The sequence below is a fragment of the Anabas testudineus genome, chromosome 18 (assembly GCF_900324465.2).
Source record: "Anabas testudineus chromosome 18, fAnaTes1.2, whole genome shotgun sequence".
Taxonomy (NCBI): Eukaryota; Metazoa; Chordata; class Actinopteri; order Anabantiformes; family Anabantidae; genus Anabas; species Anabas testudineus.
This window is the reverse complement of record NC_046627.1, coordinates 30302706-30318788: the sequence shown is the minus strand read 5'-3', so window position 1 is coordinate 30318788 and position 16083 is coordinate 30302706. Positions and strand designations below refer to the sequence as shown.

The following is a 16083-nucleotide window of genomic DNA, read 5'->3' as shown; positions in this document are numbered from 1 at the left end:
GTAAATTATATTATACACTATTATGATGTTTTGGATCTAATAATTAGAATTATAACTACTATAAATAAAAACAATGTAGTAAGTTAAATCTAGCTACAAGACATAAGTAAGCACAATACTTCTGTAAACGTACTTAGTTACTTTCCACTGATAAAGTAGCTGCAGACTGCTCAGCGTCATACTGACCCCTGGTGGTAGTACTGTGACTGGTTCATTTACTCCTTTTAAAAATATACTGTATATTATTCAGACGTTCAGAAACATTATTATGTTTAATGTTTTGAAGCAGTATCAAATCTCTTTAGAATATGTTCATCTTAAGTATAATAAAATATGTGGTATATGTGTAAAAATAAACATTACAAGGTCATAACATCGAGAGGAAATTGTTCATTGTGCAATCAAGAGACAAAAACAAAGAGATTAATTCCACCGACCTAATGATGCAGAAATAAGAGCACAGACACAGTATGTACAAAACAACTTTATTTATAAACAGATACTTTGCAGTGATTTATCTCTGTAAAAGATTGTCGTACTAAAAGACGTCTCTGTAAGCTCTAATTTGAATTGTACAACAAGTGTGACACAACAGACATAAAATACATGCACATATCTGTACACTCTGTTCCTGTCACCAAAATAGATCTGAATACAAAATATAGTGGTCAATATAAATATCTATAGGTTTCACCAGCTGGCTTAATGTTCATACACTGTTTTCAGAAAGTGTTGCGAGTTTATTTAAAATTCAACTGCAAAGTTTGCAAAATGAGGAGTAGTCTCACTACTGTCTGAAGCCACTGTGTTTCACAACTTCTGAAAATCCACATTTGCAATGTTTCCACATGTGGGTACTGTATTTTAAAATGATGGAACTGCTAAAGTTCAGCAAAAATAGAGTCTCTGGAGGTTCAGCATCTTAAGCAAATACTGATGTGTGATTGTTGGCTGAGTCTACTGTTAAGCAAAGTGTTTTCTTGTTAAATCAATAAAAGCAAAATGAGCATTATGACATTATGTGACATGAAACTCAAAAGCTCCAATCTGCCAAGGACAAGGAAAACGTATTGTTAGTCAACAGCCGTCTCCACGCAACAACATTTGCTCAACGTTTGATTGCTTCACACTACTGTTGGTTCAAACAGAAAGGCATGGACAAAGCCGACGTGGTTAGTCGATCAGAGAATGACCAGAGCTAAGAGTTCAATGACCAGGACAAAAGCAATAGGGACAGGGAGAAAGCCCTGGTGTGTGCCTCTTCTTCAAGGACAAGACTGCATTCTAAATTTCTATCATCACCACCAGTAGCTTACAGGAAGCTTAACAAGATGTGGACAGATAAAAATCTAACTTTACTGGAAGTGATAGTTTTCCTTTAGAAAATAGTGCTCCAATAAGACAGAGATCATAGGATTCTAGGCCCTTGGTTCCGCATGGACAAAATGAAAAGCTTGTAGGAGGTTTCTCCAATCCATCTTTGTGGTTATTCGATTATCTGATTTTCATTTTTAAAAATTAAAACCACTATGTGCAGCATTGTAGAATTCCAGTAATGCACACGCAAATAAATCAATATTTACTGATCTGTGTTGGTGGCAGTGGTGTAAAGCCAAGAATAAGATATAAATAACTATTGATTAATGAACTGATGGTGGAGTTTTGAGGCAGATACTGATTCTTTCTGTGGAAATAAAAGAATAACACCATATATCACCTGAACACTCTTCATCCAAATTGGATTGTTTGTTACAGTGTAGCATCTACACTGATGGTCAGTTACACTGTTTCCAAGTTATCTCACACCTTAATTTGGTATTCTATTCTGCCGTAATTAATTATTAATTTGCTATTAATGAGACTGCAGGAGATTGTGTGTGTGTTGTATTATTTATTTAACAGGACTGCATGAAAAGCATGTGAGCAGTATTCAGCTTGGGGAAGTACACTCAACAGGTAGTGAAACCTCATTTACTTTATCATTATTCTTATTCAGAGAAGAAGTCTCTTTGACATATCCTCAAATAAACAGGGAGTGTATATGCAGAATATTCAAAGTACGTCCACATCAGAATCAACACACAACAACAGCCATTGCCACTGCAACTAAAAAGCTGAAACCACATTTAAGTTGGATAAAGGCAAAAACATCTGATGAATATAACTCTCCATGCACTGTAAAATGTACACATAGCAGCTTTAATTGAGTTTGAAGCTCAGGTATATTGTAACTTCTCTATGATCCGTTTGAAGTTTGAAGTCTGTTTACAGTACTTTGCCCCTAAAATACAAAAACATGGACATTAGCAAGGAAAGACAGAGAAAACCTTAAAGGGGAAAGAACTATGTAGACACTAAATGAGACCTGAGTCAGAGTGACTGGGTCCTTCAGTGACAGCAGCTGTGTCTCTCTCCAAGTGCTCTAACACACTCTGCTGGCAGCTTTCGGGAGTTACAGCGCAACACACGTCACAACAACATACCTTTGTAAACTTAAAAAATTACCCGCCACAAATAATTTAACACGCCAAACCAACGAATACACATGCATGACCCGTTTCAGCCATAGAATCTACTGATTGATTTTCAGTAATATATAAAATGGGTCCACTTATAGATTTATTGCTTAAGACCCAAGCAGCCTTCATTTCACAGTATCAGTATAGCTTATAGAGTGTGCTTGCCATTTGAGTCCTTTGTTACTTTCAGAAGCACCCTAACTATCACCATCTGTGAGCTAGAAACCCCTTCAACAGTGGAGTATGAGGTTACCGAGTCAGACTGTGCCAAAGAAAGAATGATTGTGTGCATCTACACATAAGTTGTTTCACAGCAATGACCCTGGGTGGTTGGGACTTTATATTAAGAACTCAACTGTGACCAGAGAAGTGGAGAAGATATTATATGATTGTGCAGAATTCTAGTGCAAAGGACTGTAACTGTCAAATGTTACATGCTGGGTGTAAACTTAAGTTAAATGAGTAAGCTTGAATCTCATCTTGTCAGTTATCAACAAACTACATTGCTAAGGTCTAGTGAAGCAGTCCAGCACATGGCAGTCAGTGTCATCATGTGTAAAGTCCACCGCTGAACCATATCTAAAGCACTTATCTGCAAGTGAAGCTCAAAACACCTACAAATTCAATCTCTAACTGATTAACAGAGCTATGCTTTACAACAACCCATTAGATTGTGTCTTGCAGAGGTACTCTCACTCAAAGCCAGCGCAAGTTCATATGAGAAGACACAGTTCTGCATGATGACACAGAGATGAACCAGGCAAGGTGTACCGATTACAAATTCTTCCTTGTAAAGACATGGCTGCATAGAACGGTCATATATTCAAATATATAGCACCTAGCTAATGTGGACAGATAACCACGACAGCAAGAAAAACTAAATGCAACAAAAACAATTTGACATTTTTAAAATGCACTACCTTAAAAAAAACTATTACCATGACAATAAGTCTAATAACAGCAGTTACTTTGAGCAGATTGTGTCTCACTTGGGTTTACCTCATGGAATGTCAATTCTACAGTACAATAATGGATGGGCTTTTTCTTTTCTAAGAAATGCAGTATTAACTTCATAACTTAACAATGCCAGTTGAATAACGGGCAATAACTCTAATGTCCAGGAACTTTCCCAGGAGTTAAATCTCACATAGGGCAGTGTGATTCACCCTGGGTGCATCCTGGAATTTTCAAGACCATAAAGCAATTAGTCAACTGACAAGTGTCAAAAACACATTACTACTGCATGTACTATTGTACACATAACAATAAAGATGACTAAATAAAAATTAAATAGCTGCTGAAAAGTTGTCCCATCCTATTGTAGATCACAAGCTACAGAGAAAGCAACATATTTGCACTTCTTTGCAATATTTGCAGTTAGATGCATAACAATGCTGTGGAAAACACTAGCATACCTATGATTAAAGTTCCTGGACATTCAGGAGCGTTAAACCTCTTTTGGCATAAATGAGATGAAGTAAACCCAATTAAACAAATGAAAAAAAAAATCATGCATGATTTTTTCCAATTTTTCACTAAGGGAAATAATCCAATCTTCAATTCATATTTAAGTGTGCTACAACTCTGAATTCATTGAGATGGAGAACATTCAACAATAGTGCTTTCCACCCCCGGAGCGGTCAACCAAAAAAGATCACACCAAAAGCTTTATATACCAGGACTTCACAACAAACTCCAGGGTAATATTAAAACTAAAGGCCTCTCTTGCAATGGATAGCATCAACGCTTATCATAAGGAGACAATGAACAACCATGGTGTTCATGGCTACTCTTCAAAAGGAACATTTCTGACTGTCTACAGTTTGTCCAAGGCCATGTGGATAAATCAGAAGGCTAATGGAAAAATGTTTTGTCTACAGATGAGACCAAAGTGAATTTGGAAGCCCTGTGTTTGAGGGCAACCACACTTTACATGCCAGCACAATAATCTGATCCCATCTTTGCAACATAATGGTGATTTGACTAGTCAGTATTTGTGAAGCTTTGAGTTCCATGTTGTACAAGCTAATTCTAGAGGAAAATGTCATTATATTCCTTAATGATCTGAAGCATAACAGAAAGGGTCTCATGAAGTAGGACAATAAAACGTCTAAAATCCCAGCAAGTCAACGTGTAAAGCTGACAGTTTCTCGAAATGTCTAGATTAAGTTATTGCTGATAGGTCATTTACTAGGTTTTCCTATAAATAACTAAATACATAAACAAACGTAGCTTTTCGTTTGATTTGTTTAAATGGGTTTTCTTTATCTATTTTTAGGACTTGTGATCATGCTTCAGATGCAGAAACTGAAACTTTTAAGCACCGCTGTACCTTTGGTAGTGCTGAAAAGGAGCAATGATGAACAAAACAAACAAACTCACAGTTCCCTTCAGTTAGTTATGTGCTGGTGGCCAACTGAAGCATTTTCTAGTTCCTTTTTGTAGTAAAGCTGTTTATGTGGGTCTGTATTAAGGATATCAACTAGTGCAATGTAGTGATTGGATCATTGAAGTATCCCTACCTTAATCTGCCTTCAAATAGTAATAGTATTAGTCTAACTCTTGAGTTAGATGAAGATCAGATAATGTTTCATGACAAATTAATGCAGAAAACCATAACATTTTGACTTTTTCTTGCCTTATTTCTGATTGTACACCACTTATACGGAGCATAAGTTTTAGTACAGTTTTAGGGGGAGGTATAACAAATATCTCAACCACCATCATCAGCAAAGTAACACTTTATAACTGCCAGCACTGAAACCTGCAGAGGTATTTAAATAACCATTAACGTATCCATTCACATACTGAACAATGAGAGCAAAGTCAGCAAATTACAGCAAGTTCAGCTAAATAAGAAATGCTGCAAAACTGTCACTGTTAAAACCAAGTCAATAACATTAAAAATATGGTGATGTAGGCTGCATTACTACAACCATTTTTCCTAATGGTATCCCTGTACTCCTGAACTCTAGCACAGCTAAAGCAGTACCATCTGCTGTTTATCAATCCTATAGAGGAAAACCACAAAATACAAGAGGCAAAGACCAGAACGCAGAGCAGCCAGAAGATGTGTTGTAGTTTTTAGTGAGGGTTTTAACTCCAAGTGTCTTAACTGGTAAAACAGGATTTTCAACAACCCACAGCTGAAAGCATGTCCAAGTCTTCCTCTAAGGTAATAACCAATAACTAACTTTATTACAGCTCAGTAGAGCTCAGCTGGTGCATAAAGTTGGTTGCCTTTACAATTTAGCTACGTTTTCTCTGATAACCTTGTCACTTAGATGACTCTAAAATTAACCTGAGATATGAAGGTACTTGTTTCAATCAATAACTTCCAGGCTAATGCAAAAAAAAAAAAACTACATTGGAAAATTGATCAAACCTGAACTTAAACCTAAACCGCACCATATGCAACAAAATAGTTTCAACCTGACCTAAAACCCAGATACTTTGTCAAGCCACCGGTTACAAGGACCAACTTCAAACAATTAGACAGGTTGTGAACAAACTCTTTATCCAGATTATCTAAAGCACTTTGTTTGGAGGTAAACCTAAGGGTTGTGACACAATTAGGCTGTTGGACCAACAGTGGGCATCCGTCAGCTAGTTTGGCATGAGTCAGACCCTGTCAGTGGTTTGTCAGCCAATTCAGCATACTGAAACTGTATGAACACTACTGCTTTCTTTATGATTTGTAGCCAAAGTCTTAGGTCTTCTACTTTCCATTCTCATAATATAATACACACTAGCACCAACTGCTGGGAGTTATTGCTCATCACGCTGGCCCAGAACATACATGCTATATGGATACTGGCTAATGTATTTGTTTTTTGTCAACTTAGTGTGTGTTTGCTATAGAATTTAGATCAGTATACCAAACTCATACTGGATATAAACACTATAGATTATTTAAATTAGGGAACAACAAAAGGTCAAAGGTCAACAGCACACACTGGACATTTTATTCAGTCAGGAGACCTGAACAAGGTCGAGCAGCTGGGATGTGCCAGATGTGATCAAAGTTCAATAAAATGCTATTTTCTGGAGTAATAGAGATATTATTAATTACTTTTTAAAAATGGGTAAACTCACAACCATGGTCAAATTGGAAACAGGAAGTGTGGCTGTAAACTGTGACAGATGTTTGAGTTTGAGAAAAAATGTACCTGTCACCCTGGTTTTCTCTTTGGAATAAAATCTGGAGCTTTGTTTACAACCATCTGAATCAATTGGACCTTTATAGAAAGATCACACGCTAGCAATGATCCTGAAGAGTGCAATGCTATTGTAACCAGTGGCTCATTGATGGCCTAGAACTACAAAAAAAACGACATTAAAATAAACCAGCATTAATCTTTAAAAAGACTAAGCAGACATCAATATCACAAATTAATTGAGATCATTGAGTGTAAGAGGACGTGAGGAGGAACTGTCCTTAAGTGTTACATTTGTCTGCACTACAATCACATATCAGGTTGGCAGCATAGACCTGCAATGACACAATATTTCCTTGGAGGTGGACAGTCTCAGCGTCATTGTTGCAACATGAACCACATTTACTCAAAGTGAGTGACTTTGCACAAAGGCTTTAGCTGATTCACTGAAATATGTCATGTAAATGAACTGACATATCAATGGTCCACACACTGTACAAAATGGCTTCAGAATGCCTCACCTCTCCATGGCTACGCAGCCCACATGGCTCTTAGCGCTGTCGGTCCAAATTGGACCTGACCTGAACTCTAACTTGGCAAAAAAAAACAGCCTTGACTGCTTCATCAGCAGAAGGTGACTTGACAAAAGCAGGAAGGTGTGGGGAGGGTTTGCCAGGGGATCAAGAGAGGCAGAGGGAGCTGGGGGAGGAGGTGAGGGTGCAAACCGGTGTGGGAAGGACGTAGTAGTATGGATCAGTGAAAGGAAATAGAAAGAGGAGGAAGAGGAGGACCCCCAGCAGGTAGGAGGAGAGGATGGTAAGGCGGTGGGGATGTTCCAGGGCTGTGCTGATTGCAGGGAAACCCATATAGTTACAGAAGGAGTGGCAGAGGACTGGGCCCACCAGGTGACCTGCAACATAGAGAAACAAAGAAGCATTAAAGGACACATTCACAATTTTTCTGAAGTCTGTTATAAAACTTAAAAAACTGCTTTGCACCTTATTTGGAAAGTTTGGCATTAAATATTAAACTTCCTAATATTAATTTCTCATGGGACAGACATGGAGTACTGTGGATTGTTGACAACTACACCGCAGTAACAGTGTATGTTGACCACACAGGAGAAGCAACTTTCCTAATGTGAGCAGATATCCATGAACGCAGTTCAACTCCCAGTTGCCAGTTTCTGGACAAGACACTCAAAAGACACTCAACTCCAAACAAAAGGCACTTTAAATGCAACTGTTAGTCAACAAGAATTTCCACAAAGGAATTAAAGTATTAATTACTAAGCATTTCAAAGTGGGTAATCACTCTTGACTGGCCAACAAATTCTCAGAGTGATGCAATTTTTAGCAGCAGGAGTGAGAATATTGTATTCTTAACCTAGGAAATCACTCATATTTCACCTAGTGGTGTCATGCAACTTAGTCTGCTTCTTAAGAAAATTGTACAGAGTTATCATTTTACATGTGTTTCTCTCATGAACCTGACATTTTTTATAACTTAATGTGACTCTTGTGAAACTTGCCTTTGCCCTAGTGAGCTAGTTCACCTCAAGACGAGAATCAACTGCAACGTCACAACTGCCATTGCTATGTCTTTACTTACTTAAGCAGAAAAACATCTCCCTCCCATCTGCGATCTGTATCACCATCAGTATCAATCTGTTAACTGTTAACTTTGAATTTTGCCTCTGTCCATGCAAGTTAATTTGAATGTGCAAGAGAAATTAAACTACTGCCTTATTTAACTTATTTGTGGTCCTGAGACATTTGTTACAGAAAGTTTCACCATTTCTATCAACTTGGTTCTTCTCAATATCCTCTGCAATGTCTAGACCACAGGACCTAAGACCGTGCACGGGGGACTCTGGGACTCCTGAGTACAGTAAGTCTTACGGCGCACTTCTACTACAAGAGTGTTTTGCCATTTTGAGAGGTCAGGTTCCCCTGGACGTCTGAGAAGTGACGGGATCGAAGAGAACCAGGACAAGGGATTAATAAGGTAGGATCTACTTTTTAATTAAAGTAAAAAGACAAGAAAACTATGGTAAAAATCAATAAAATAAACAAAAAAGGGGGAAAAAAAAGGTATAAAGTAGTTTTCAATTAATTATGTGATAATCGATAAGTGGGATATAAGAGTAACACATGGTCTCTGTGAGGCAGCGTACATGACCTCACTGTGCTGAACCCTCTTAAAGTTACTTTATTTGATTGGGTTGGTGTGAAGAAAATAATTCTTAATATAATCTGTCTCTATTTTACTTCTTCTTACCTACCAGCCAGCAAATACATGTGCTTATGCTGAATATGGCACATGTATATTCTCCTGAGTTCATGTGGGACACAAGTGAGCTTACTGTAAATGTCAGTTTTTGAAACCAATTTTACATAATTTGTGCTTTTTGGTATTTGAATTTGATTTAATGTTTGATAAACAACATCTGCATGTAAATTTTTACAGGAAAAAAGGTTTAATAGCAGCATGTTCATGCTACTTCAACAGAAAAGGACAGTTAGATGAACCTAAAATGTTTCTTTGTTTAATTTACTACAGGTTTTAACTGTAAAATTTACTGACCAAACTTTGCAGGAGTTCCCTTGTGAGCTAAGGGGAGGAAATGAATAATTAATAAACCATATCCAACTCACCTAAGACAGACTTTTTAACCAAAATACAAATGTATGCTCAATAATTTAACTAGGTGCTGTTGTGTATATAATTAGAACAGAAATTTTTATATGACAAAAACTTTGTGTTAACCATCGAAGAGGGAACAGTATTAGTTTCCATACCTGATACTCTGTGGTTAAAAGGTTTAGTTGAGAGAAAAGATGCCCTGTCAATTAGATTATTATTATTTTATTATTACAGTAGTGTCAATACACTGTAAAATGCAACTTTTTTTTACATCAAGCCAACAAATGCAATTTGTTCTTCTAAGACACCCAAAGGTGATCTTGACTAAGTATAGTCTGCTGTGTAAACTTATTTTTTTGGTTTGGTTGATTTTGATTTAGATTTATATGTTCATTGAACAAGTTAGGCAGTTGCTCTGACTTAAAGATCTAATTTTATTTGGACAATCTGTTTTATTGATACAAGTCAGCTTGATCTAATACTTAAAATGCTCATAGTTTCATTAACTTGCACAACATCTACAATTTTCTCAGTTACTCTGAAGTAACTCTTCAAACTGAGTAGAGCAACTACGGCCCTGCATCTAACTTAATATACTGGCTTCTTCTTGGGTCAGGGAATACATTACAATTATGTTAAGTGTACTGGGGTAGTGACTGAATTCAACACCCACCTCTATCAGTTTATACTGGTGTGAAAGTAAACAACAAAATATCTGTTAAAGACACATAGAAAGTTCTATCATGACTATTAACACCTAAGAAGAACAGTATTTTGAGAGCATTAACTTGATAAATGCATGTTGAGAAATCTACTAATATTCTAATTAGATTTGTATTAAATTATAAAAATTATTATTGTATTTGTATTATTAATATAAAACTTAGATATGTAGGTTAAATTTATAAAAAAAAGGAAGATAATTCTTTCAAGACTGAACAAGAATACTGTTTTAAACAAGATGCAAAGAAAAAAAAACCTAATGGAAACTATATGTGATCAAAAAACAAACCCATCCATCCTCAATCTTTGGGGTTAAACCATGTCTCAACAGGAGGTATGGTACATATGATAAATGAGATATTTTACTATTACTAAAAACATTTTGTTTAGGTTTGTTTGTGCAAAAACATAACCCTCAGGGTAACCTGAAACTAAAATAGTCTTATTCCCACGAACAAAACACCTTTTTCAATTAAATTAAATAAATGTAAAGGGAAGAAATGTTATGATAATGTCTGATAATTTTAGACCAATTCTCAAAATTTGTAGAAATATTTCTTTGCTAATATCCTGAAGCTCAAGATAATAAAAATAGAATTAGAAAACACTGTTCTGTGGTCTGCAGGATTAGTGGAAAGAATTAATAGAATAATTGACTTATCCACCTGAGCCACAGAAAAAAAAAAATGTTCCAATAACTCAACTTAACTAGTGTCACTTATAGAGTTATTGGGATTTTAGGGACACATCTCAGGGCACTCTCTACCAACATGGTAATCATTTAGGAGAACACCCTGGTGTGGCCTAAGGTTAAAATTACTGATTCTTATTGTTGTGACTTTGTTGCTTTTTATAGTCATATTGTGGCATGAAAATATAACTCCAGGAAAAAAAGACTAATAGTATTGAAAAACAACATATTATGAGAAGGGTGATAGGACAGAAGTGGGAGATAAAATGCGTAGACAAGGAGACGTGCTTCCCAGGTCGATTTTTGTTCTATAGTATGCTGTTCAAGACACTAGCGTCACAACTGCCACAACCAGAAAAACACCTCCCTCCCATAATTTGTACTTTCTGTCTGTCATAAAATCGTGTACAATGTATTTAGTCCATAGATATCTTTCAGTGTGTTTCTCAGCAGTGATTCTGGGACACTTGATAAATGTGAGTCTAGAGATGGAATATCTACATGGTGCTTTTTTTAAAAGTAAGTTACAGCAAAAGTGGAAGTGGAACTGGCAAAAAACTGTGTTTTCTCATTGTTAAACCATAATAAGCTTAAACGTCTATCCATTATCTATACCAACGTATCTTTCAGCAACACAAAGGGTCTGGAGTCAGCTGCCATTGAGTCATTGAGTAATGGCATGGCCGTGATTTGTGCAATACAGAGCTTGAGCCTGAGCACCTCTACAACATTAGTTTTCCTGTGACTCGTGCCCTGTAGAAACAAGGATGACATTTACATAAGAAAGCATTGAGTCTCTAAGTTGTGAAATCTCCTTACCTGTTCTGATGAAAATAAAGGCAGTGTAGGCCCCAAACACTGCTGTGTAGGAGAACTGGAACACTGTTGTAGATAAAAAAAAAAAAAGACAAACATGATCAGATTCTTACTGCTACCATTTCTTCAGCACTATGCTCTTTTGAAAAATGACGTTGATCATTAAACTGCAAGTTCTCACCTGCAGAGAGGAAGATTCCTGACAGTGTTCCTTGTCTGAAGCGCAGCAATTCAATGACATGGTGGAAGTGTGCTTTAAGAGAGATGATGGCATTAGAGACCAGAACGCACAAAAATGCAGCAAAGTGCAAAAACTGTAAAGTGAACAGAGGCATCTTTTCTGTCCATGCTGTCAAAACCAAGCATTTAAATGTCAATTTTAAAATTTTTTTAGAAATATTAGTGCTTCTAGAAGTGTTTCTGAGGCATTATTTGCTTACTTCATAGTGTAGTGAGACAGAACATGTTAGCTATATTGGGTAATAATTATTAATGGTTATTAATCCCTCGCACCATTTTTAAAATTTCCCTCAGACAGACACACATGTGCTTCTATTCACACTGCAGAACATGATTGCAACTCTGGACAGTGGGAAGAAGATGTTTGTTGTATTAAACAGAACATCGTGAAGAAGTGGGAAAAAAATAAAATGTGTAACGGCTTCATAAGAACTGTGTCAATAGTGTTGAAAGAACTTTGGATTAATGAAGTGTCTAGTTTACTTGTTTGGTTGATGTGAATTCCAGATTTGCCAACAGTTTTGGGCAGCGCAGCATGCAGTTGTTTTATGTAGGCACGGCCATGCCCTCAAAAAGCTGTATTTTTCCATGCTTTCTTGTGTTTTAACAAAAACAGCAAACAAAGCCAGCTGTGTCAAAACAGGTTTTCCCATTTTGATGTAGAAGACTTTGACTGTCCTATAGAGAACTTGTTCCTGACGTCACCCTCAAACTGTTTGGGAAGGGATGTAACGCTGACTCATCAAACATCATGAGTTTGGTTGCCAACATACTTTGTTCAAATGTTCTTGTACTTTTGGCAATATAAAGCAAAGCAGTATACAAACTGCTTTACATAATGCATTCAAACATAAAAAAATGTAATGAAACAATATACATAATGTAGCATTCCATATTACAATGAATGACAACAAATACATGTTAACTACTAACTACTACTAAAATCTGAAAAGTACTGGTCTTGCCCTTGAAGAGATACAATCTATCTTTACATAAATATGATAATCATAATGCTAAACACAGATTATTTTATACTACAAATTTTTATTTTTCCTCATAAATACATCTTTATGAATTTATTTTAGAAACATTAGACCAGTGGTGTCCAATCCTGGTCCTTGAGGGCCACTATCCTGCTTGTTTTCCCAACTCTCCCTGCCCTGCCCATGCCCGATTACCTGAATTAGGTCTGTTCAGCCAATCTAAAGCTGTAAGTGCAGGGATGTTGGAAAACATTTAGGACCATCGAGTAGCCATCGAGGAGCACAAATGGACACCCGCTTTTAAGGTGAATAACACATATGCTGATACTGTTAGCACTTACCCACTCCAAAGAATAGAGGGCAGGTGAAGATGGCAATTGAAGGGCTAGCACAGGGCACCAACATGGGCAACATGCAGGCCCTAAACACCAGCTCCTCTGTAAGTGGTGCCACGACCTGATTCCTCAGCCAGCGCATGTCACTGCCACACAACATCCAGAACCACGGGTCTGCAGGAACACGAGGGTGGAGGAGGATGTTTTTTTTTTCCATTCCATTCATTACAGTATACTGACAAGTTTTACCATGAAATGGAGTCTATTCCTGTAGTAATGTTTGAGACGAAATTTGATTTTGAGTCGAGGAGAAAGTTGTTCAAAGCAAAAATTAACAGAAAATGTGTCAAAAGCAATGAGGTGTAAAGTTTGATGAGGCTCTAAATCCACAAAGGGAAGACTAAATCCAGAATGCTGGATGTCTCACCAAAGGCCACCCTCATCCCATCCATGAAGCTCCAGGGACAGTCCATGGCCAACTGCATAAGGGGGCCCAGAAACAGGACCTGCAGAATACATATATACACACAAACATTCTCACTTCAGACAGTAGATGTGATTTGAATGGTCATTGGACATTTACTGTCTAACAGCCAGAATATCCTTATATAGAGAGTTGACTTTGAATATTTAGATTACTTTACATTATTTGAAGTGTGACATACAATCAAAAATGTAGCAACAATCAGTTGCTACATTTTTCCTACAGCCCAGTAGACTTTCAACCCACTACAAGTTTGTAAGTCAGTCATATATTGCAAAAATACCTGTCGTATCTTTACAAAAATGTCTGTAAGTGATTCTAAAGCAAGTTCTGGAGTTAAATGCATACATTTCCATAAAGGATTTAACCCCTGCTAGATTTACGTGGATTCAAAGATTTCCTCAGTACCATTTAGTGATTAGTAACCTGCACAGCCAAGAATGCCATGCAAACTGAAACTGTAACTCATACATTTTTAATAAACTTTTAATGGTGCCTTTCACCCAAATATCAACAAATATAGATTAATGAAAACTGGGCTACGTTGTAGTCCACAGCCGAATCACCGGCTCCATTGCACTATTACAGTATCCTTACCATTTACAAAAGCCTCTCTCTTTCACCTCACATGATATTTTAGCTTCTCTCTCTGCAACACTAGTTGCAAGCCAGCAGTGAGGAAGATAAGATTTTTACCATGGTGAGCAGAAGAGGAAGAATGATGGCAGGAATGAGGCCCTCAAGCCGGATCCCCATGAGAGCCAGTAGCGACGGGCCAGTCTGACACACAAACACACAGACAATTAATTAAAAAAAAAAAAAAAGAAAGAAAGAAAGAAAAAGACCCTCTCACAAATGATACAACAGCAAATGTATCAGGCAGCATCACAAGATAACAGTACACAAGTTCAATCCTCAGGTCAGGAGCTGAATGAAGAGTTTCTGAGACATGGACTCACCCTGACACCTGTGAATTCTCTCCAAGCCCACACAAACAGAGGTGACAGAGCAGACACGATCAGGACACTGGTGAAGCGCCTCTTAATCACGGTAGGGTGATCCCTGACAAAGGGCCAATAAAGACACTAATGAACATCACAGAGCACTGGACACGAATGTAGTTAACAACTGGCTTCTTGGCTCTCCGAAGAGTTCGCACTGTGACTCAAATGTATGTAATACACGAGAGGCACAAGTCACATTAAACAATAAAAATGCATTGTCTATGCTCTGTGACATAAAACATACTAAGTGTACGCGGGTGGGGGTGTCAGTAGGTGCCACTAAGCAAACTCCAGCCCTCCAAATTCGTTAGTGGAGATATGGGCGCAGCTCCAGTTCAACAGACCGATCAGAAAGATGTGTGCCCTTTATAACATGTATTGATTGTCATTTCATGTGAAAGCCCATTTACTGCTGAGTGCTAACTTACATATGAAATGAAATATGGCATGATGAATCTGTGGTATAATTAAAGCGCAATAAAACTACATGTCTATCTCCAACATGTTTGTCTCACCTCGGCAGGTCACTCCTCCACACGTATAAACTTCCAACATAAGAACAAGCGAGCAGCAGACAGGACAGGACTGACACCCAGCATAAACCCTCTGGAGGTACGAAGTCGCCATTGCTGTGTTCCAGCTCCCCTCTCAGTAGGTTTACTGATAAATCCTCCTCCGCCGCCATTAGGTCTGCCGGTTGAGACTACCAGACAACTAGTGCGCAGCGGGACGGCTGCTGGACCATCTAACGGGATAAAACATCCACCAACATAAGTTGTGAGGCTGACAATTACCTTCTTTCGAAACGTGAGCTAAGGTACTTAGCGGAAATGCTAGCTGCTCCGTCGCTGTATATCTACGTCATCACAATTAGCTGTTTCTCTTCTTCTTCGAGTTTTCGCCGCCTTTGCTGTTGCTTTACTGCCGACATGTGGAGTGAATGTGAACTTCACTTACACCTGAACTTGCAATAAAAGGAAGATCTGAAAAGAAACACTAACTAAAGAATATTATTCATGAATATGATTTTCTTAGCGTTAACTGGCAGGCCTTTGTACATTTAGTGAAATAAAATGGAAACCAGTTGCTGTCACAACTTACTGTGCTTTTCATAAAACAAGTCAAATGAGATGGGTTGTATGAAAATAGTTAAAATGATCCCTATTTGAATAAGACATGGTTTTATTCATTACAGCAAGTGATATAAAATAGTACAAACTATTGCAGCTTGAGGTTCAGCTTAAAAGTTGAGACAGCAAATCATTCTCTGGAGGCTATAGGCCTACATGTCTGAAGCAAATATCAAAATATCAATTAGATAGCTGTGGAGATTCAAAATGACAACTGGCTGTAGCAGATACTGATAAGGCTCTTTAACTTCAGCTAGATGGCCACATCAGCCTGTTCTTAATTGTTTGAGTTATTGAAGACATCACATTGGAACCACGAATTTACCAGGATCACCTAAAGGCACCACTATTCTTT

General features: G+C 37.5%; 1 protein-coding gene across 1 annotated transcript; it reads right to left on the bottom strand.

Annotated features, from left to right (window-relative positions):
- Positions 1-471: 471 nt before the first annotated feature.
- Positions 472-15447, bottom strand: rce1a (Ras converting CAAX endopeptidase 1a). The gene is made up of 8 exons (XM_026352989.2): positions 15114-15447; positions 14554-14656; positions 14291-14374; positions 13538-13616; positions 13117-13284; positions 11734-11805; positions 11556-11618; positions 472-7586 (listed from the first exon to the last, which is right to left on the bottom strand). Exons 1-8 carry the CDS (start codon positions 15281-15283, stop codon positions 7357-7359), a joined length of 969 nt encoding a protein of 322 aa, XP_026208774.1. The 5' UTR covers positions 15284-15447; the 3' UTR covers positions 472-7356.
- Between the last annotated feature and the right edge of the window lie 636 nt (positions 15448-16083).

What these genes read in the sequence shown, in the direction of transcription:
- rce1a (XM_026352989.2), bottom strand. Translation starts at nt 15,283, where the DNA reads ATGGCGGCGGAGGAGGATTTATCAGTAAACCTACTGAGAGGGGAGCTG. An exon ending in TGGAGGAGTGACCTGCCGAG is followed by an intron (nt 14,657 to 15,113) that starts GTGAGACAAACA and finishes GCCCTTTGTCAG; the next exon opens with GGATCACCCTACCGTGATTA. An exon ending in CTTTATTTTCATCAGAACAG is followed by an intron (nt 7,587 to 11,555) that starts GTAAGGAGATTT and finishes TCTATGTTGCAG; the next exon opens with GTCACCTGGTGGGCCCAGTC.